This window comes from Perissodus microlepis, chromosome 20 (genome assembly GCF_051167445.1).
Source record: "Perissodus microlepis isolate ML-2025 ecotype Zambia chromosome 20, ASM5116744v1, whole genome shotgun sequence".
NCBI classification, from domain to species: domain Eukaryota; kingdom Metazoa; phylum Chordata; class Actinopteri; order Cichliformes; family Cichlidae; genus Perissodus; species Perissodus microlepis.
This window is the reverse complement of record NC_140480.1, coordinates 26,750,086-26,772,136: the sequence shown is the minus strand read 5'-3', so window position 1 is coordinate 26,772,136 and position 22,051 is coordinate 26,750,086. Positions and strand designations below refer to the sequence as shown.

At 39.8% G+C, this 22,051-nt stretch overlaps 2 protein-coding genes and 1 long non-coding RNA gene across 5 annotated transcripts; 2 read left to right on the top strand and 1 right to left on the bottom strand.

Annotated features, from left to right (window-relative positions):
• The first annotated feature begins 583 nt into the window (after nucleotides 1–583).
• Nucleotides 584–10,670, top strand: LOC146364696 (protein-serine O-palmitoleoyltransferase porcupine-like). Of its 3 annotated transcripts, none has more exons than XM_084916542.1 (15): nucleotides 585–821; nucleotides 1,453–1,590; nucleotides 1,689–1,881; nucleotides 2,723–2,766; nucleotides 2,886–3,067; nucleotides 3,158–3,288; nucleotides 3,401–3,421; nucleotides 3,708–3,722; nucleotides 3,830–3,955; nucleotides 4,049–4,149; nucleotides 4,273–4,349; nucleotides 4,449–4,512; nucleotides 4,720–4,805; nucleotides 7,361–7,471; nucleotides 8,053–10,670. In XM_084916542.1, exons 2-15 carry the CDS (start codon nucleotides 1,455–1,457, stop codon nucleotides 8,152–8,154), a joined length of 1,389 nt encoding a protein of 462 aa, XP_084772668.1. In that variant the 5' UTR covers nucleotides 585–821; nucleotides 1,453–1,454; the 3' UTR covers nucleotides 8,155–10,670. The 3 variants fall into 3 exon arrangements, with proteins under 3 accessions (XP_084772669.1, XP_084772668.1, XP_084772667.1); XM_084916541.1 differs by having other exon boundaries at nucleotides 1,448–1,590; XM_084916543.1 differs by lacking the exon at nucleotides 3,708–3,722 and having other exon boundaries at nucleotides 584–821; nucleotides 1,448–1,590.
• An 88-nt stretch (nucleotides 10,671–10,758) lies between these two features.
• On the bottom strand, nucleotides 10,759–13,152 carry LOC146364695 (uncharacterized). The gene is made up of 5 exons (XR_014798868.1): nucleotides 13,046–13,152; nucleotides 11,773–12,052; nucleotides 11,580–11,611; nucleotides 11,425–11,494; nucleotides 10,759–11,234 (listed from the first exon to the last, which is right to left on the bottom strand). It is a non-coding gene; the product is annotated as an uncharacterized LOC146364695 (long non-coding RNA).
• wdr13 (WD repeat domain 13) lies at nucleotides 12,585–20,527 on the top strand. The gene is made up of 10 exons (XM_084916540.1): nucleotides 12,585–12,690; nucleotides 13,208–13,295; nucleotides 13,423–13,654; nucleotides 14,064–14,173; nucleotides 14,429–14,559; nucleotides 14,653–14,960; nucleotides 17,216–17,396; nucleotides 17,545–17,686; nucleotides 17,839–17,957; nucleotides 19,617–20,527. The coding sequence occupies exons 2-10, from the start codon at nucleotides 13,255–13,257 to the stop codon at nucleotides 19,799–19,801; spliced, it is 1,449 nt and encodes a 482-aa protein (XP_084772666.1). The 5' UTR covers nucleotides 12,585–12,690; nucleotides 13,208–13,254; the 3' UTR covers nucleotides 19,802–20,527.
• Nucleotides 20,528–22,051: the final 1,524 nt, after the last annotated feature.

The following is a 22,051-nucleotide window of genomic DNA, read 5'->3' as shown; positions in this document are numbered from 1 at the left end:
CCATTACATGAGGAAATACAACAGTCAAATGGCCTTTTTGTTGATCGTGTTCTTCTTTTAAACCCAGTATTATGGGTGACTAAATAGAAAGTGAAACAAATATTAAGCATAAACCTACGTTGAAATTATGGAAAAGGACACAGCATATGCGTAAATACGCATGAACACTGTTTGTTTTTAGCCTTTAAATCATCATCAGCTTTATATTTCAGGGTTGCACATCGGTGAGGGATCACTCAAACTAACCACTGTCTTTAAGTTTGCATTTATGAATTACTTTAGACGAAGAAAATGTAGGTTATGTTTAAAATATTTATTTCATGCACAATGGTAACATTAAATTAAAACTGACTTTCTGATTGATTTTGCATTTTATTGATGAACTAAATGAATAAAAGATCACGTAGATTAAGGGTACATTGGATTTTTTTGCATACGTTCAGAGAGGGCATTCCTCCGCATCCACAACAGTCCCGTCTTCAGTCCATCTGTACGCTGTCCACGTCTCATTGGTTCGGATGCGCGGGGTTATGCAGGGCGACGATTCTGTTTGGACCTTCCTGCTGTCACATTAGGGTGACGAAAGCGAGGATTGGCTGAGATCCGTTCAGCAGCGGTCTAGATTGGCCGATGTGTCGTCGCGTGGCTTCATAGATGGCAGGTTAGTGGTGCTGATGCTGTGACAATGGGAGTCATCCAGATATGCATCATCTGGCCCGAGTGTGCCTGAAAGACAGCAGCAGGACCCAGGCTTGTTGTTATTTTAAGAGGACGGAAAAGTAGCAGCAGAGACACGAGGATCATCCTGCTGCTCTGAGAGGGTGAGTTTTACGCACGGAAAACAAACTGGCATGCTGGGGGCGGGGGGCCTCATAGCTGTTTTTGGTGTGAAGGGGGGGGTAGCTCTGAAGTAGGTTGTTAGCAGGACCGCTCACTGCAAGGATCAGTAGCTCCTGTCGGATTTCTCGCATCCATTTACGATGCGTTCGCTTCTCCCTGGACGCGCAGCGCTGAGCACGCTGAGGCACTGTTAATGCAGCGGCTGAAGGAAGGCAGCTGTGAGTCAACTCATCCCCTTGGCCGACTGCATTGCGGAGAGAGCATGTCTTGCAGAATACCATATGTCAAATATTCTCCACATGCCCGAGACCCAGGTCATGGTGTTATTGTGATGAAGTCTTGATATTGTTTTACATCCTGGGATGTATTTCATTGTATCCAGTCTGATGCAACTAAAAATATGTTTAATTACAAGAAGAGCTCTCATCATCTTTAGTGAAACTCTGAACAGCAGCTGTGCTGCATGTGCACTGATCTGTAGTGAATTGCTTTGCATGCTGGGATTTGAAGTTTAATGAAGAGTATTTAGCTATAAGTCACCACCGTTAACACAAATGTTATTTTTGTTGCTGTAAAAATGCATTTTGGCTTCTCCTTGTTTTCTAAGTCTAGTGATGGGAGTGTTCAGCCGACAGAAGTTTTTTCAAGAGCTCGCTCATGGCTGCCTGCTGCCCACAGCTCAGCAGGGCCTGGAGCAGGTATGGCAGCTGCTGGTTATCTGCCTGCTATGTCGACTTATCTGGATGTTCGGTGAGTACAGAGCTTTTGCACCCCGGTCAGTGTTATCAGACCTTCACTTTAATCTCTAATCACATACATTATTCTTTATTTTTATCTGGCTATGTCAGGTCTCCCTTCTTTTGTGAAACACCTGGTCACAGTGGCAGGAGGTTTCTACACGCTCTACCTGTTCTTTGAGCTGCACATGATCTGGGTGGTCCTTCTCAGCCTTCTCTGCTACCTCTTCCTCTTCCTGTGTCGCCATTCTACCATCCGAGGCACCTTTCTCTCCATCACTGTGCTCATTTACCTGCTCCTGGGGTAAGAGAGTCCTCTTGTGTTACCTGACAGTTCAGTATTACATATTAGGTGTAATACTGAACCAAAGAGCTTCTTTAATAATTCATTTTCCCAATGGGGCCACATGAGAAGCTGGAAGTGTTGTGGGGGTTACATCAATAACCTGAACTCAAGCTAAACTGCTATAAGCAATGAAAATGTGAAACAGGCAAAGTGGAAAAAAGCCCAAATTTTGTCAAATCACAAAGCTGGTCTTGACAGCTCCATCTCTGGATGTGTAAAGCTTGGTAAGGAAAAAAGTCCTTGTTGCTTTTGCAGCTTCGCTAGCAAAGCTTTAGATGTCCATTTTCAGTCTGCATCAGTCAACTTCTTGTATTTCTCTGTGTGTTTAGTCTCGTAATGATGATTCAAACTGTAATCCTTAAACACAACAATCTGCTCTCTGTAAACTAAGTTCTATAGATGACTCCAGTAAATAAAAGCTCAGAAGTCAATGTCTTCTTAAAAACTCTGCATTCTACATCAAGATTTCTTTTTTAACGTGAGCTGACATCTGTCAGGGCTAGCAAACACATCTGTCATAAACACTGGTTCCAACACGTTACAACGTGCTTTCACACTGGTTCACATGTACGCATGTAAAACATTTTTAAAAAGCACCTGAATTCAAAATAAAAGCAACAAAGTTTATTGTGATTTCCCACAATATTTTTTTAAATGTATGATGTATACTTATTCACGCCTAAATCCTAATTTCCAATTGACTTTAAGCTTGTGAATTCGGGAATTTGGCCGATTTGGGAAAACTCAAGGAATGGTCTTTTCTTTTCATTACGACTACCTTTCCTTTTCATTTCATCAGGGAGCTACATATGATGGATACCACTAACTGGCACAAGATGAGAGGTAAGACAGCCATCATTTGTCTCTTAAATGTGATTGCTGTCTGTATACTTTAATATTCCCATTAGTAATGTCTAATTTTGGAATACAACAATCATTTAAATGCTGCTGCTGTCATCCAGGTTCTCAGATGGTGGTTGCAATGAAAGCCATTTCTTTGGCCTTTGATTTGGATAGAGGTGTTGTGACCAGTGTGCCCTCACCCATTGAGTTCATGGGTTATATCTACTTTGTGGGCACAGTCATCTTTGGTCCCTGGATCAGCTTCAACAGCTACAAAGAAGCTTTAGAAGGCCGTAAGCTGGTAGGTGCGATACTATATCTTTTAGATCTGAGTGAGGATTAATTAAAAAAAATAATCTAAGAACAGCTGATGTTTCCTTCTTCTCCTTAGAGCCTTTCGTGGCTTTTAAAAGTGTCTGTTAGCTGGGTGAAGAGCCAGGTCTGCCTTGTTATTTCAAACTGTGTGGCACCCTACCTCTTCCCTTATTTCATACCTGTTTATGGAGACAAGCTGCTACGAAGGTGAGGAGAACACACACATTCATACTGTAAACAAATGCCTGTGTATTCTTGACTTGGTTTGTGGCTTGCTGTTCTGCTAAGGTAATGTGTCTGTCACCTGCTTTGTTTACAGCAAAAAGAGGAGGAAGATCAGGTAATTAATTGCCCACCTCAGTGACTCTGAATAAACCAAACACTGTAGGCATGCATTCCTCATAATTACCATTTGTCCAAAACCTTTGTGCTTGCATGTATCTACCCACTTCATCATCCTCCTCCTCCTCTCTGTGCAGTTATATATGTATCAGGATGTCCCTGTAACCCTCTCATTTACCACAACACTTTCACCAGCTTGATGAGGCATAAATCATCACAAGGCAAGTCAATAAACGTTTTTTTTTTGTCACTAATATTGCTCTCTTTATCCTAATGCTACTCAGGGCTACACCAGCTAAGTATGTTTTTTACTCATCTTTATTAACCACTCAGTAAAGTCGGACGTTATTTGAAACTGGATTGTGATATTCATCTATTTCTTCCCGTTTTGATGTCCCTGCATTAGGTGGCTACTGGCCTATGAGAACACACTGTCTTTCCACTTTAGCAATTATTTTGTTGGCTATTTGAGTGAAACTACCACTACTCTGGCTGGGGCAGGCTTCACCGAGGAGAAAGACAACCTCAAATGGTTAGAACTGCAAGCGCACCTGTTAACCTTGAGTGTGTTTCTCTTTATTCACATTTATAACAGGCCACCGCCCATTTACCTTTTACTTTGCAGGGATATGACCGTATCCAAGCCGCTTAATATAGAGTTTCCTCGGTCAATGGTGGAGGTGGTAACATCGTGGAATCTGCCCATGTCTCGCTTTCTGCACACCTGTGAGTTCAAGACAGGCGGCAGCTGTTTTTGCTTTAGTTTGCCATTGTGAGTGTAATGATTATGGCTCATTTAAATAGAAATTCTTATACCAGCTCACAGATGTTTTTGCTCTAATTTCACAGATGTTTTTAAGAGTGCACTGAAATTCGGGACATTCTCTGCTATAATGGTGACATATACAGCCAGTGCCCTTTTGCATGTGAGTCCTATGCAGACTTTTCCTACAATTACTTTTTTAAATGCATTTTTTTTGTATCAGTAACTGGATTATTTTGACTGAAGCTCTTTTACCTCACAGGGTTTGAGTTTTCATCTAGGTGCAGTCCTAATATCTTTGGGATTCATCACTTATGTTGAGTACGGTAAGCAGAGTTTTGTGGGGGGTTTTCTCTTTTCCACATTAGAACCTTTCCATTTGGAGAAGGTGCTTAGGTTTGCACTAATGGCTAATTGCACTCACTGTGAAACACTGTTTCTGTTTACTGCAGTGCTTGTAATTTTCCTCTTATGCTGGAAAAAACTCATCTATTTGTTTTGTTTTAATGCACTGGTCTTGTTTCGTGTTTTAGTGTTGCGGAAGAGGCTTGCAGCTATTTTTAATGCCTGTATACTGTCAAAGAAATGCCTGCCAAACTGCACTCACCAGAACAAAAAGGTAAAATGCAGCTCCCTCGTATATTTGTTGTTGTTCTTCAAACAAAAAACCTTTCAATTATCAACCGTTCAATTATTATTATTTTTATTAAAAAGAATTGAGTAAGTTGAGTAAATATGATCATTTCATATTTGAAACAGTGACAAGATTGATAGCCTTCATATAGATGCTCATTTTAAGGAAGGAGATTTTTTTTACAGTGGTACTGAGCAAAAGTTCTCCAGGCTTTCTGAAGGTCATTTTCTATTTTTCACTTATTTTCAGAACAGTTCACATTCCTGTGAAAATGCTTAATACTGACCTGTGAGTCATTCAAGGGTGAAAAAAAAAAGACAGATTTTTAAGCATGACAGTGTTGCCACACACACACACTTCCAATGCAGTAAAAACAGAGAAGAGCTTTATAGAGTGGAACACTATCAGTCATGGACTGACCTTCCCAGAACCCTGGACCTCAACATTAATGAAGCTGTCTGGGGTCATTTAGACAGAAAACTGAACAAAAGGCAGCCATCCAGCCTGGAGTACACTTCCTGAAAACTGCAACAAAGCTTGCATAAGACTGTTTAGCTGTTTGAAGATTAAAGGTGGTCATACTAAATATTGACTTTCAATCTTAGCACATTTCAATAAATCACCTTTTTCTTTCTAGCAAATTATGAAGAAATGAAGGGTGGCTTAAGACTTTTACTTAGCACCATATATACATATATATACATATATATATTTGTGTGTGTGTGTAGGCAGACCTACATATAAAACGCTCATGTAGACTTTTCTTTGTGTACAGGCCGACCTGTGCTCCAGCTGAGATGCATTGCTCTGTGTGGATTTAACAAGATTTATCATGTAGCAATAAAATGTTATATGATGCATCATGGTGGATTTCCAAACGCTACACAGTATGAAGTTAGTATAAAAAGTAGAATTCATTGAGTGAATATAATCAGTATAACCATCATAAATTAAAATTAATGTCAGCTGCTCTGGATTTAACCTGATTTTGACCAGAAAACCACAGCACACTCTGTACCAGTCCATGACAGTTCATTACAGTAATCTTCACCATAATACTACAAAATAATCACTTTATCCTGCTGTAAACTGCCTGGTATTTTTATGCAACCTTTGAATTATATACAGGAGTTATACTTCAAATTATTCAATAAGACATTTCTCATTTTGTGGGGGAAATAGCTTCCTTTCATGAAAAAGGAACACTTCATGTATAGATCCAATATCTGATTAAAGACTAAAAATGAATTACAACATCACAGGTTAGCTCTAAATTTCCAGTTAATCAAATTTCCCTCGCTGAGCAATCCTCACATATCTCCTGTTTTTATTTCTGTCTTTCACCATCTCTACGAGTGTTACACTTAAATATTCCCACTTGTGTTTGCTAACCTGTTTGGAAAGCTGCATTTGAATTTACCTCCCACTTACAAACATCCCCCCTTATTTATGTTCACCCCACTTCAGCAGGACAAGTTAGATGCTAAGATAGTGTGACCACAACTTTATTAACTTCTGCACAATTAACAGTTTACACGGCTAATAAGGGGGGGAAAGGGATGTGTTGAGGATGTCATTCATTTTCCTGCTGCTTAATAAATATCTCCATGCCATCAACTGGAAACAAAAACTCAAATGCATCAACTCAATTAAATTTTGCAAAACAAAAAAATAGCATACAATGAGAATGAAGTGATGACATTTTTGATATTTAAAAGGACAAATGTCTGAGCAGACTTGCAACTAGATTTGTTGGCATTAGAGTTGCAAACAGCTGCAAAGACTGCTTTTCTTCCAGCTGTTTTTTTTGTGAAAATTCTCATTGCACAGACATATATGTGACACTTGAGCAGGAGATGCTCTAAATGGACCTACTTTAGCTCCATACAGCACCAGATATTTTTCCCTGTTTGTTTCCCCCTCAGAGGAATAAAATTATAACAATTTTATTCCTCATCATCTTACATTTTGATTTACTGTAGCCTTCTTTAATTTCAAACAGGATAACAGGATAAGTCATTATGGTGGAAGACACAAGATTATTTACTTAATGTATTACTAAAGAAGTGTGGACATCAGGTTTTATTGCCATCGCATCTGCTGCGGTTATATTATAGCAGTCCCGAGGGACTGTCTTGTGCCTTAATTTGACACAATTTGAGAGTTTGCTGACAGGATGCCCAGCAAAAATCCCTTTTTTAACACACAGCAGAGCACCGGGAAGGGGAACATAATCATTTATGCCAAGGAAAAACAGCTTGCATAAACCATAGTACATAATTGGGACATTATTACATTGAAGCCCCTGAAATCGTGCTTTTAAATCTTAAGTATTTTTGCCATATTATTAAGTGAAATTGGCTAAAAGAAGGCATTAGTTTTTAAGAGTTTAATAAACATTCTTTGATAATCTTCTTCAACAAATCTGTGTAAGGTTCTCAGGACCCTAACATGAAAATCTTGCAGAGGTTACAGATTTGGGGTAGTAATATTGAATAAGGAACTTGTTTATTCTTACATTATACCTTCTTCTTCCACAGGGGTTATGGGTGTATATGATAAACATAGCATTCAGTGCTTTGGCAATACTGCACTTGACATACCTCGGCTCAGTGTTCAACTCCAGTGTGGACTTTATGGAGGAGGATGAGGTAAGACATGATAAGAGTATGCTAAGCCCCAGAGGAAAGCGCACATTTTGCAGGATAGAACCAGAGAAGAGATTGGAAAAAGAACACTTTAAAGGAGAAAATACAGTAAAATGTGAAATCAAGTTAATGGTATTCAAAAGCTTTAGATATTATTGTTGTGTATATGACTAGTTAGGCCAAATGCATGAGTTCTTTTTGAGGAACCTTTACAAATTCAGGATATGTATAGAAGGCTAGCAGTGTGCTATTGACGTAGCATTGTGACATACTGAAGTCCCAGCATGTTTAGAAGATTAAAGGTGTCTATATTTATACGTCCTGCTATAAAAATGTGGAGCCCACTGTGACATATGAACGTGTGAATTGCTGCATAGGAATGTAACCTTAGTTGTGATATTTATTATCAACAGTTAAAGTAATTTATGGTTTTGCTGGATGAAAGGCCTTAGATGAAATTATTTTCAGTCAGTAATGACAAAAAAAAATCACATTTTGTAAAGATCTTTCAGGAAAAGGTTTAAATGATACTATACACTATACTACTACACATTACTGGACTCACTATGTACATCCCCTTACAGGACAATATCACCCATCATACCATTCAGAAGTGGTCAGAGCTGAGCTGGACCAGCCACTGGGTCACATTTGGATGCTGGATATTATACCGCCTTATTCTCTAATAATAAGAAATGAAGAAAGAGTGAAGGAAGTAATAATGAGAGATGGAAAACTGGTTCTGCACTTCTGCACTGTGACTTTATCCCGCATCAGACCGAAGAGAACAGAATCATCCTGTATACAACAACGAACCAACATTCAGTGTTCAGGTTGCACCACAAGTTGGCTGGGTAATCTACTATTCTAACCTGCTGGGGACTAGTTTTGATATCCATGAAATGATAGCTCGCTCCTCATTTCTTTTCTCTGCATCGCTCCCTTTTTATCTGAGCCGCAGTTATCGAGCCCTCATGTTGTGACAGCGGTTACCGATGTCTCACTGTGAGTCACAATCAATACCTATCAGCATGGTGGATATTGGCTGCTTGTTTCTGTGGACACACGATAAAGCCCATTATCTAGGTTTCAGCGTCGACTGCGGCAGATGGCCTCAGTCGACGTTTCTCTTCCCTTTTTATGTTATAAAATCTTTTCAGTTTAAAGGGTAGGGGTGGCAGTCATCAATGTCTTCTTATAGTGAACAATTTCTATGAAATGACCTAAATCAATAGTGCAATTGTAGATCTCTCAGTATTTTACAGCTTCCTCCAACTTGTCTGTCCGTAGTACTCAGCCCTTTCTAAAAAATTAAATAAAATAAAAAATGCTCAAAAGAATATGAAACAGCTGGGACTGTAATTTTCAGTGAATGTCACTCAAAAAGAAATGATGAGTACATTTGTGAATAAGGTATCTCTGCAGTCCACACAGTCGGCATTCCTCTGTCAAAGCTGGTGTTCATCAACCATCATTAACATCGAAGGCTCCACTCTGCACTGGTGCTATGCAGAGCTTTGCAGGTGCACGCCTACTTGATATAGCTATCTCCTGCCACTTGGGGGTAGTATCAAGAACAACTGGAAATGTGGGTTACTTTTTGTGTTTGCTTTGCTGTTGGTCCTTTGCCTTTATCCACAGAGACTGTATATGAAAGACGGCCACCTCAGCCTCATCTATTGATTTGTGAAGTCCCATTTTAAGCCTCTAATTTAGCTTAATGGCTGAAACCATCTTTTTGTTACTTTGTTTTTTACTCAGAGGGCACCGTATTTTCCTGAGGAGGTGTATTGCTACATTGTGAGCTAGTGCTAGCTTGGTTAGCAGTCTGCATTCATCAAATGCATTCAACAAAAATGCTATAAAATACAACCAATACTTTAGTAATTAGTGCTAAGTGCTTTTAGAATAAACGAATACGGTTTCACTCACTGACACAGCAAATCTTAATTTAGACAAGTTAACTTAGACAGCTAGCATCCTAATCAACTCCCATCAGCGAAAGAGGCCACAGCTGCTTATTTGTTGGACATTTTAATATTAAGCCAGTGCGGATTGTTTCATCATGGCCATTTGAAGTATCTGGCACCTTTTCTTCTTTATGTGAACGCTGCTGTGGTTGTTCACTTTTTGGTTCAACCAATCAGCATTCAGACTATTCACTGGTATAGGAGCAATGCACCTCTGACCTGTTGGAGGAGAGCTTGCAACCATGTCTCCTTAGCACCTTCTTTTGGTTGCGTTTTCCTCATTCTGTCCTCTGGGTAAACACGTAGAGCTACACCAGCAGCGGACAATAAATCAGCTTTGACCCAACCACATCAGACATTTTTTAATTGCCTCCTTTGATTGAGGAATTGCGATTGGTCTTACGCAGAGACCTACTCTTGCCTATTTTCAGTTTATTGTAGTTAACAGCAAAGACAAAACTTTCCTATAGGTTAGTTAGGCTGTTAGCTTTGGTCTTTTCACGGAACTACTATAAGAAAAAAAGTGAAAATGACGAGTCTCGTTCTTTAATAGAGCTTGTCTCTTGAGCATGTGTAAGACAATGAGGAATTAATTTTGAATGAAAAGAGCACAGATTATGGTTACGAGGCAGCAATTTTATTGTCAACAGTAATGATTTCCCTTTTAGTGAATTTTAGATAAAGACAAATATTCAGTAAGTCCATGAATTAAAGTTTGTGGTGGAGTTTCCTGGTGTTTGTATTTAGCTTTGTGTTAATTTGTTAATTTCATTTGAACTGAATTATTTCCTCTTGCTTAGAATAGGTTGTATTAGTATTTTTAAAACTCTGTTATTCCTCAGTGCTGAAAAAAAAGGTTTAGAATCAGGGTAATTTAAAATGTGATTATATTAAATATTCAATCTTAACTACAGATTTTTAATACACGGCTGCTTTTAATGACACATTTATGTAATTAATGATGATCTGATAAAATAATACAAGTGTCCAGTCTGTCTTTCCTTAATCTAGACTGTCAAAGGAATTGCTTCTTGCCTAGCATGTCGTGTTAGATTAGAGTCTGAATGTTCGTCTCTGCCCAAGAACAAGTGCTCAGTCTCTGCAGACCTAACATCACTCAGTATTTTAAAACCTGTTCTGATATTTACTTTAGGTCAATGTTTTTTCCCTGTAAATGTGAAGGCACTGGTACACCTGTGATATTTTTATAAAATTTGTAATGAAACCTGGAATGTTGTCTTTGTTTGATTCAGTGTCGACATTTCAGAGATTTTTTTTTCTTTTTAAAAAACAAATGCCATAAAAACATGGACTGCTGTAATAAATAACTGTTTATTTTAGTGATTTACAAAAATAATGTATCAACTGTTACAAAGTCAATCATGGCATTAGGGTGAGTTGAGAAGGACTGCATGATTTTTTGGATTTTATTTTTTGCTTTAAGCAAAGAGCTGGTCAAACCTGGAGTCTATTTCTGAGCATCCAATAAGCTAAAGAGGACAATGTCAGGAAGGTGACAGAAAAAGGTTGAACGACAGATGGTGATGGATGGAGATCAGGTTAATTTTTTTTTTTTTTTTGCCACTGCCAGGGGTGAGCATATGGTGTATTGCCAGGCCACACAACAGCACAGTCTGCAGGCTCTGGGGAAAAGAGCAAAATGGAGGGAAGGGGAGGTGCGCTCAGCCCTGTCTGCCCCGAGGACCCCCATGTTTACGACGGCAGGACCCAAGCAGTGTCTCCAAAGCCATCTTCACAAATGCCTGGAAGTTATTGCTTCTCTCCCTTCGGCTGTCCTGCGAGGGGATAAAACACAGACAGATACCTTCACTGGGGACACAGCACTTCATTTCACCCCTGTGTACCACATGTAGGGGATTTCATATACTGCTCCAAACTGTCAAAATCAAGTCTGCACAAAATAAATGTCTTTTCTAATTATTATTAATATTTTCTTTAAATAATATAATTAATATAAATGCTTACCTCCTTGCTTCTTGTTATCATCTCCTTTCTGATCACCTTTCTTCGGCTGCTCTTTAGGACTCTGAGGTTGCTGTGAAATTAAAGTAAAACGAATAAACTCAAGCAGCACAAAATGCAGATTGAGACAAGAGTTCGAATAATAATGACGTTCCTACCTTGGTAGTTGACTTCTTGTCCGACTTATTACCTGAAAATGGCACAAATATTCAGATTAGTTTTAAACATTTGGCAGCAAGGCCAACTTTTCTGTAGCTTTTGCTGATTTTATTGGACATGGAGCTCTGGTATGCAGATAAATTAAAATATATTTTTGTATTATTAGGGGTTTTTTTGTTGCATGCTACTAACCTTTTGTTCCTGGCATTTTGGCTGTCCTCCAGAGTCGATGGTGTTTTTTTTTTGAGAATGCAGTGCTTAATGTGGTGTTCAGCTCGGTCATTTATGGCCCGTGCTTGTGAATGGCTCTGTCACTGGGGCCCCTTCGAGAAAGAGCACCATGAACAAGCAAAGAGCCCCGTCAGCTTAGCAGCACGCCCTACAGCTCTGCAGGTCTTTGCTGAGCCAGGCGAAACCTCGGAGCTGACCTTGTAATACTGCCATTGTGAACCCACTGGAACCGTGTGTTCACCTATTGTGCGTGGCAAGAAAGTATTTTCATCATATTACAGGCAAAGTGATCATGTTTTTTTTTTATTATTGTTGTTATTTTTCAGCTAAGTCATGGATCACACTTCCTCCCACATTGATAGAAGGTAGCACTTTGTCCTTAGAAATTTAAATGTTTCTGCTACATATTGTTACACTGAATTGGCCTCCAACCGTGTCAGCACTTTAGGAGTGGATGGTTTTGGCAGGGATCATTAAGTTATATTCAGATTTGCAATGCTTTGCATTTTCTGTGTGGACTAGTAAAATATTGCTGATATTAATCAATTGATTATTTTGCTTCTCAGCGGGTCAAAGTGATCACCATAATGCGACCAAACCATGCATAGTTTTTTCCTATAAGTAAACAAATATAAAGCCCTAATATTTTATTGATTTCTGAATAAAAACCCTATAGCCGTGTACTTAATGAGTTAATGGACTGTTAGATATTTTGCACCTCAGTCGATCCATGGTCGGTTAATTATTTTGAATGTAACGTTAAATGTAAACGCTGTGAATCATCATCCGGATTCAGCAGCTCCACATCGTTGACTGGGCTGGTTACAGTGTGTCACGTGATATGACAGAAAAAGCAGCGATGGAGAAAAGCTAAGGAAGGTGAGCGATTTCTAGCCGTATTTTACTGAGTTTCTTTGCTCTGTGATCACCATTCATGTCTTATACGCTGTATTAAATTGTTAGCTCCTAGACTGTGTGTCTAAGCTGAAAACTGAACGAGAAAGTGTTTTTTATGAGCGGTAGTCGCATATGATGTTGTGGCTAACTTGCTAAATGACAGGCTAGCGCTAGTTTAGCTCTTCTGCTTACATTGTTTCGAGAAAATAAAAGCGGAAACTGTTCAGCAGATTATGTCGGTTCTCCTTACGGATTGTTTTCTAGTGTCAAACTCGCATTGCATAACATTTCAGTAACACAACCATTCATTTGCCATTAGAATTTGAATCATTGCTACCTTTGACGCTGAGGATGTGATGGTGGGGGTAATATTTCAGTTTTATCAGCGCATCATTAATACTAGCTTGTCATTTTTCGACCTCATACAGTTGGTACATGCTAATTTTTTTTCCCGTTAAAGTTGCTAATAATGTGAATTTTGTGTTGTGTCTTGTGACAGGTATCTGCCCTGGCAGTGGCTTCCTCTTTACCCAGAGTGCTTGTGGAATGGCAGCAGTTTGGCAGCAGGTGTTGGCAGTGGACGCAAGGTGAGACTCAGTCAGGCAGCTGGCTTTAATAGTCCAAACTGATGACGAAGCCATTCAGACATGTAATTGTATATGGATCATTTGTGAGTTATTGCCTGTGCTGTGTCATTTCTTTCCCCTTTTCCAGGTACAATGCTTACCGCACGCCTACCTTCCCACAGTTCCGAACTCAGTACATCCGCCGACGCAGCCAGCTGCTCAGAGAGAACGCCAAGTGTGGCTTTGAGCCAGGACTGCGCAGGCAGTACCTGAAGCTGCGCAGTCAGCTGCTGGCCCTGCGCTACGGGCCCCTGTCTGAGCAGAGCAGCTTCAGGGCCAGCAGTGTGCGCAGCTCCCGCACCACACTGGACCGAATGGAGGTCAGACCCAAAGAAATAGAAAGGGCAGGAAAAGTAGAACAGGCGAGAGAGTAGGCGGGTGTGGTTGCACTAATTTGGGGGGAAAAGATTTTAAAATAACTTAAAGCTGGAAAGGAAGTTTAGGATATTAGAGCCATCTGGAAGGCTTAATGTGAGTTTTGATCAGTGAGCAACATAGCCAAGCAACACTTTGGTTGCCCGTTCATATTAAACTGAGCAGCTTGGTTGAAATTGCTGGCATTGCCCATGTAAGTGGGCAGTATCAGTAACTTGAAAATGCATGGTAATTTCAACAAGTTTTCAACATTTCTTGGTTGTTTTTGTTTCATGATTGTTTGAGGTCTTGAGTTCTTGCACTCACTCCTTTGAGGTTCTTTCTCTCTCTGCGGCCCCTTCTGTTCTCTGTCAGGACTTTGAGGAGGACCCCCGTGCCCAAGGGGCTCGTGGTCATCGCCGGTCTGTCAGCAGAGGCTCGTACCAGCTACAGGCCCAGATGAACAGAGCCGTCTACGATGAGAGGTACCCAGAAGAGTGCACTCAGAGACCAGCTTACATCCAGCATTTTGTCTCGTTGCTTTAAGCAATTAAATTCATTTTTGATTTACTTCTGCTATGAGTAGATGCGTTAGTTTAGATTTACTGGCCGTAATTCTAGTTATGTGGCACTGAGTAATGACTGGATCTCTTATATTGAGTGGTCAGCTGTAGGCAAGGGTTGTGAGGTGTGTTTTATTGATTATGTGCTTACGTGGCAGTTTTTATTTGTGACCACAGGCCTCCGGGCAGTTTGGTGCCCACCTCAGTGGCAGAGGCCAGTCGTGCCATGGCAGGAGACACAACATTGAGTGAAAATTATGCTTTTGCTGGCATGCACCACATATTTGATCAACATGTCGACTCTGCTGGTAAGTAAATGGTTTTGATTTCATTATAATCAATTTGTATACACTGAAAATCTTCATGTATTCCACGCTTCTGTCCTCTTTTTGTTCTTTAAGTTCCACGTTTGCAGTTTGCCAATGATGACAAGCACCTCCTTGCTTGCTGCTCACTGGACGGCACTCTGTCCATTATGACACTCTCACCACCTCCTCCCAGTGTGAAGGTGACCCTAAAAGGTCATGGAGGTCCAGTTACAGACTTTGCCTGGTCTCTGAGCAATGACATCATTGTGTCGACATCGCTGGACGGGACACTCCGTATTTGGAATACAGAGGATGGCCGGTGCATCCGAGAGGTCAGAGACCCAGAATCCAGCGAGTTGCTCTGCTGCACCTTCCAACCCATGAATAATAACCTTACTGTGGTGAGTCCCATATTACATGTGATATAAAAAGATAATACCACAAAACAAAGAAAGTTGAACTGAAATAAAAGTTACTTTTGAAAATCACCTTGAATGAAAGACTAAAATGTGAAAGATGACTAAATAACCGAGGCTAATTGAGTACAGTGAACTCATTATCATGTTCAAGAAGCCAGTTTGAGAGGATTTGAGTTTTTTAACATGGCGTGTTATCATCAGCTATCAGAAGACTGGTACACTGTCCATAAATGAGTGGACATGGTCATCTACAATACTCAGGCTGTGGTGTTTAAACGAAGCTTAACCCTTTAGGACCTACCATAGAATCAAGTCTGCCAGAGCTTATCTTTATATTTTTACATGCTGTAGTGCCATTTTTGGGAGCATTTCAAGTTGTTATACATCAATACAACCGTTATAGCCCAAATTTTAATAATATCTATGCATTAAGTCCATAGTAACTACATAAATTGCAAATAAGCGCAATAAACTACAAAAAAAATTGAAAATCTTTTTTTTTTTTTTACACATATTTCTAGTTAGAGAAATTTCTAGTTTCTAGTTATATACTGCAGGAAAAACGAAAAAAGAAATATTATAATGCAAATTTGCAAAAAAACAGCATGTGCATTAAAATAAACTATTTCCAGCAGTGCAATTTGAGTTCTAAGCATCCCAGAAACGAAAAGCATGAAGTCAAACATAAAAAACACCAGTGTAGGCTTATAAGGCCCTGAAGGTAAAAAACGAAATTTTCGCAAAATTGATGCCACTTCCGGTTTCGGGCAGGTATTGGCGGATGTGCGATAGTTCGCGCTGACGTCTATTCCCACGTAGGAAGTGTTATGAACAGCTGATCGGATCAGCAAAGCCTGTTTCTGGAATATTATATTGTTGTTGCTGCAAGTGCTTTTTATGCAATCTTTGCAAAGCTATATGTGGAAGGAAACCTAGGACAAACTGATGGCATAAGTTGTAAGTACAACTCCTCCGGTTTCAAATGCAAAAAAAATTATTGCGCTAGCTTACGTGGTTCCAGTTCTACAGGGATTTTAAAATAGTTACGCAAAATGGAGCATGCCTGCTCCGATTGGTTTTAAAGGGTTAATTGGTGCTAAGTGGATCCAGTGTAGTGCTTCCATAGTTTAGCCTTTCTGATGCTTGGTTCGAACTTTAGCAGGTTGTCTTGACCAAGTCTGTATGCCTAAATACATTGAACTGATGCCATGTGATTTGTCTTAGCAAACAGTTGAAAAGGTGTACCTAATAAAGTGGTTGCTGAGCATATGTCCTTGGTTGCAGAGGATATAATTGATGTATTTTATTTTGCATTATTGTGCTTTAATATGTATTGTTTGAAAGGATTAAAGGGATTAGTGCTTTGCTGAAAATATTACAATAAATGATGGCTTTCTTTGAAATTCCTAAAGGATCTTAAAGCAAGGTGGATGAATGACAGTCAATAATGTGCGAGTGTGTAGACTGGATGCATATTCTCTTATTGGGTGATAAATATAACATTTAAAATTGAAATTCAAAATTTCAGGGGCTCGGACTTTAGTTGCAGGCTTCACATTGAATGTGTGTGCTAGTTTTAAGTTGTTGTTAAGACGAGACACTAGTTAAACCTGAACAATAACTGTGTAGTCCGTCACCAGATGTCTGCTTACACCTTTACTGTTTTCCACATGCTTAAAGTCACACTTCAGTTATCCGACACTTTTGGTAAAGGCTGAAAGAAATTACCTTTCTGAGTAACCTCAAGGGACATTTACAGCTTTTGTTTCCTTCAAACTTCATAGCACGCTCTGAAATTAATTCATTGTCACATTTATTCCAGATGTTTCCCCTTTTGTGAGTGAAGTATAAATTAAGCCTTTCATGCTGAGGCAATAACCTCCAAAGAGAACCCTTTTATCCCAGTCTCAATAACTAAATGAATACTTCCACTGTGCAGACATTGATTAAAATTTTAGAATGAAATGTCAGCCTTTGTGAAGTGGTAAATGTGACGGATAATTTGGATTTCACTTAGCTGTTTTGATGACAAATACTTCAACGGATGTACAGAATGTAAGCTGAAAGACGTGTTGTCACAGCAGTGTCCATTTACGCCTCATTAAATATAACATGAGAAAGATAAATTTGGGTTTCGCAGGTTAAATTACAACAGAAAGAAATGGTGCACACTGTCAGTTTCTCAGTGTAGCGCTGTGGAATTATTAAAGGTCTTCATTCCCGGATCTGTGTTCCAGGTGGGGAACAGCAAGCACCACCTGCAGGTGGTGAACATCTCCACTGGGAAGAAGGTGAAGGGGGGCTCCAGTAAGCTGACAGGCCGCGTGCTGTCTCTCTCCTTTGATGCTCCAGGGAAGATCCTTTGGGCTGGTGATGACAGGGGGAGCATCTTCTCTTTCCTCTTTGACATGGCCACAGGTACACCTACTACATTTACATTTGGAAAGGGGCCACATTAGAAATTATAATGAGTTTTTCTCTGAAGAGTATGTCTGCTCTGGAGGGTCAGCAGCTGATCTGTTTCTGTCGGTCTTTGCTGGTTTTGTTCCTCCCGACCCAACCACAGGGAAGCTTACTAAAGCCAAGCGTCTGGTGGTGAGTGAAGGCAGCTCTATCTGCAGCATATCCGCTCGTTCCTGGATTAGCCGAGAGGCCAGAGACCCCTCGCTGCTGGTTAACGCCTGTGTCAATAAGCTGCTGCTGTACAGGTCAGTCTGCAAGAGCAAGTCACTGTTAATTAATAAGCAGCTTTGTTTCCACTGTGCAGATTTTAAAGCTGTAACATATTTACTTGTGATATCTGTTTGTGATTATGCTGTTACGCTGAATTTGACCAGTTATGACACCTTCACATTGGCAGGGTGGTAGACAATGAGGGAACACTACAGCTGAAGAGAAGCTTCCCCATCCAGCATGGATCCCAGCTCGTTCATAGCATCTTCTGCCCCCTCATGTCTTTCAGGCAGGGGGCCTGTGTGGGTAAGAAGTCTCCCAGTGTTCCTGCTGTAATATTTGAATACAAAATTAGACCATAGTTTATATCCTGCTGCAGGCAATTCAGTGTAAAACACTGACCAAAATAGCATACCACTGCCTCTGGAATAAAAAAAAAAAAAAAAAAAAAGACAATTTTTGAGAGAGAGTACTTTTCCTATGAAGTAAATTGCTAACATGAGACCAGCACGGTTACAGTGAACCTGTTATGCTTTTATTTATTTTCTTAATTTTCCTTAATTTTAGATTTATGGAAGTTTATAGCAAAAATGAGCCGAGTTTAAAATATGCACGTCCAACCTCTGAAAGCCAGAAGCTCAGGCTATTTCATGTCTTAAAATATATACTTTCACACATTTATTTAGAAGGTCCTTGCCAGCATTTAAGAGTTCAGTAGAATTTACCCATCAAATATGTGACAACATGAAAGAATTATCTGTGTTTTTGCTGTTTTTCCTGTTTTCAAGAAAAGCATGCAAAACATAGATAGTTCTGTAAATAAATGAAAATGAGTTCCAGTGCTAATCCACCAGGGAAGTTGGTATGTCAAGTCATTTGAGATTAGAATCAAAGGTATAATCAGTATTCAAGGAATATTCCAATATTTCCCTTGTGATGATCAACTAATATTTCTGCTCATCCTCACTCAGGCTTCATGCTGCTCTAAATGCTTGGTTTAGTCAGGAGAAGAGCTCAAATGGCCTCAGAAAGTGGATGAACTGAGATTATTTTAAACTGTGACTCATCTAAAGCTACTCTGGTCATGTAAAGTCCAAGGACAGAAATATGGAGCCTGTGTGTGGATCCCCTTTTACAAACTATAATGCTGCTCAACCTCAAAGTCTGTCCTTGCTAGATTTAATGGTTTATTTTCTATCTATCAATCATTTTTAAGACTTGCGTTTTTATTATTAGGTTTGTGTCTCCAGGCAAACTACTGTTAGTTAACCTAATGATTCTTATTGGCCTGTTATTCTTATTATTTATTGTTGTATATAGAAAAAGAAGATGGAAAGTATAAAGAGACTCTTAAAGATATAAAAGAAATGTTTGAATAAGTTCAATTAAAATCAGTTGTGTTTATATAGCACCAAATCAGAGAACAGAGAAAACATCAACCATCAGACAATTCCCTTTGAGCAAGCACTTGGTGACAGTGGGAAGGAAAAACTCCCTTTTAACAGGAAGGAACCTCCAGCAGAGCAAGGCTCAGGGAGTATAATTTTATTTTCAGGTGGTCATGCAACATCTGTGTGTTTACATCTGTCAGCAAGCTAAGTCATCAACATTTATGAATAAGCTCAACCTTCATTAAGCGCTCTCCTTCGTGTATAGCCTGTGTTACTTTCTCTTCATGCTGGAAGTGGAAAATAAACAAGCTGTGTGTCTCCGTCCTCTTGTCAGGCGCAGTGTGTGACCACCTGTGCATTTCTGATTTCGCCCAGTATGCATTAGAGTGTGCAGATAATGCTGTGTTGATTCTACTTTCTGCTGGAAAGAGAAAAAAATATATAATATACATCCTGTTGTTGTCACAGTAATTAGTGTGCACCTTGCCTAGAGACAATCCCAAATTAAATCTTCTCAAGCTGTCCTTGTAATGTCTCCACGCCATTTCTTTTTGTGTTTCTCCCTCTGCTGCAGTGACTGGCAGCGAGGATGGCTGCGTCTACTTCTTCGATGTCGAGCGCAACACCAAGGCGATAGTAAACAAGCTGCAGGGTCATGGGGGTCCAGTGTTGGATGTCAGCTTCAACTGCGACGAGAGTTTACTTGCATCTGCTGATTCCACCGGCATGGTCATCATCTGGAGGCGTGAGCAAAAGTGACTGATCCAGTAATGAAAAAAAACATGTTAAAAATTTAAAAAAGCTTCCATCCACTGCATATAAAAAGCCTGCTGCTCCTTAACCGTCCAATAACAAGTCTGTAGATTTTCACTGGAATGTAACAGGCTGCGTCAAATGTTTAATGTAATGATACTCAAGTGCAATCAGAACGCCATGCTGTGTAGGTGGTAGGGATGTCTTAGAAATTCATGGTGTGGGAGGTGGGCTGTGTGTGTCAGTGCTCCTACAGCTGCAGCTGAGAAATGGCTTTTTCTTTTTTTTTCTTTGGTTTGTAAAGAATGAACGAGCACTAATACCATGCATGTGTCATGGCTGACCTCAAGTTGTGTGGATACGACCTACTTCATGTGAAGAGAACACATAATTTTCCAAAAAAAACAAAACAAAAAACACTTTATATCACACTGACAGTCCCTCTGGCATAGATCTAGTTCACTATTTATGTAACTGTTATTCAATCAGTGTAATCAAGTGTAGTAAAATGGCCTTATTTGCTTTCAGTTGCTGTTTTGCATTTGAGACCATGTGCATGAAACTGAAATCCGGATCAGGCATATCAAATCATCACAAAAAAGATTAAAGGGTGTTTTTAAGTATGTGTTTGTACTTAACCTGTATGTGTGTGTGCGTGTGTACTCGGGTCAAGCTGGTTGCTGATTCATTTAATTTATTTCACAAATCCACAATAAACTATTGTAAATGTCAGTTGCCTTTGCTGCCTTTTTCATGGCATACATGGATCTCGGTATAATTGGAAATGGAAATGTGCATACCAGAGGTGCTCAGAGTAGTAAAGTGGTCAAACCTACAGTGTAGGAGAATATTAGTCATAGTGTGGGTCTTCAAGATCTACACTGGAACAGTCATTTCTGGTGTTCAGAGATGGTTTATTGTATATGGAGAGCGGTAAATTCTTCTCTGGGTATAAAGGCCATCCTACCAACATGGCCTTAAAGATTAAAACATAACATAGTTCATCAATCTGGTGGCAAAATGCACTGGATAGATTGCTATTCAGTAAAAAGGACTAGATGTTACAGTCCCTGATAATGCATGGGGACTGTAACATCTAGTCCTTTTTACTGAATAGCAATCTATCCAGTGATCTTTTCTGATCTTGGTTGATTTTGCATTCTGCCTTAATGCTGAGTGAAATCGATCCCAGCAGGTGGTTGTCCCTCCCTGAGGGACGGCTGGTTCTGCCAGAGGTTTCTTCCTGTTAAAAGGGATTTTTTTCCCTTCTCACTGTCGCCAAGTGCTTGCTCCAACGGTGTTCTTTTCATTGTTGGGGTTTTCTGTTTTCTTTGTATTATTGTGGGGACTGTACTTTACAATATAAAGTGCCTTGAGGCGACTGGTGTTGTGATTTGACACAAATAAAACTGGATACTGAATTGAAATATCTCAAAAATCTCTATACCTTAAATATTTTGTATCACTTGTGGATGACTTTCACTTTGGTGATTGCCCTCTTTCTTTTGCTAATCTAATAAGAAATCTAATCAGATTCTTGATAACCATGGTTCCATATTCATAAGCCAATCCATTACATACACCTGGTCAAGTAATTGTTAATGCAAATCTCTAACCAGCCAATCACAGGGCAGTAACACAGTAGATTTAGGCACTTAGACACAGTCAAGATGACGTGCTGAAGTTCAAAACGTGTAACAGAATGGGGAAGAAAGATGATTCAAGCGACTTTGGACGTGATGTGGTTTTTTGTCCCAGATGGGTTGGTCTGGGTATTTCAGAAACTGCTGATCTGCTGGGATTTTCCCACACAGCCATCTTTTATAGACAATCATGTGAGAAAGAGAAAATATCCAGTGAATGGCAGTTCTCTGGGTGAAAAAAACTGCTTTGAGTTGATAAAGGCAACAGTAACTCAAATAACAACACGTTACAACTGAGGTATGTAGAAGAGCACTGCTGAACACACACTACTTCTAACCTTGAAGTAGATGGCCTAGATAGCAGAAGACCACACTGGGTGGCACTCCTGTCAGCTCAGAACAGGAAACTGAGGCTACAATTTGCATAGCATTAACAAAATTGAGTAACAGAAGATTGCTAAAACATTGCCTGGTCTGATGAATCTCAATTGCTGTTGCAACAGGGGTGAGAACTGGGTGTAAACGGCATGAAAACATGGATCCACCCTGCCTTGTGTCAGTGGTTCAGGCTGCTGCAGGTGGTGGTGTGGTGTGGGGAATATTTTCTTGGCGC

Coding starts and splice junctions, on each gene's coding strand:
- LOC146364696 (XM_084916542.1), top strand. CDS start 1,455: ATGGGAGTGTTCAGCCGACAGAAGTTTTTTCAAGAGCTCGCTCATGGC. Junction 3,956..4,048: donor GAGAAAGACAACCTCAAATG/GTTAGAACTGCA, acceptor TTTACTTTGCAG/GGATATGACCGTATCCAAGC. Junction 4,513..4,719: donor CATCACTTATGTTGAGTACG/GTAAGCAGAGTT, acceptor TTCGTGTTTTAG/TGTTGCGGAAGAGGCTTGCA.
- wdr13 (XM_084916540.1), top strand. CDS start 13,255: ATGGCAGCAGTTTGGCAGCAGGTGTTGGCAGTGGACGCAAG. Junction 13,655..14,063: donor CCACACTGGACCGAATGGAG/GTCAGACCCAAA, acceptor GTTCTCTGTCAG/GACTTTGAGGAGGACCCCCG. Junction 17,958..19,616: donor CAGGCAGGGGGCCTGTGTGG/GTAAGAAGTCTC, acceptor CCTCTGCTGCAG/TGACTGGCAGCGAGGATGGC.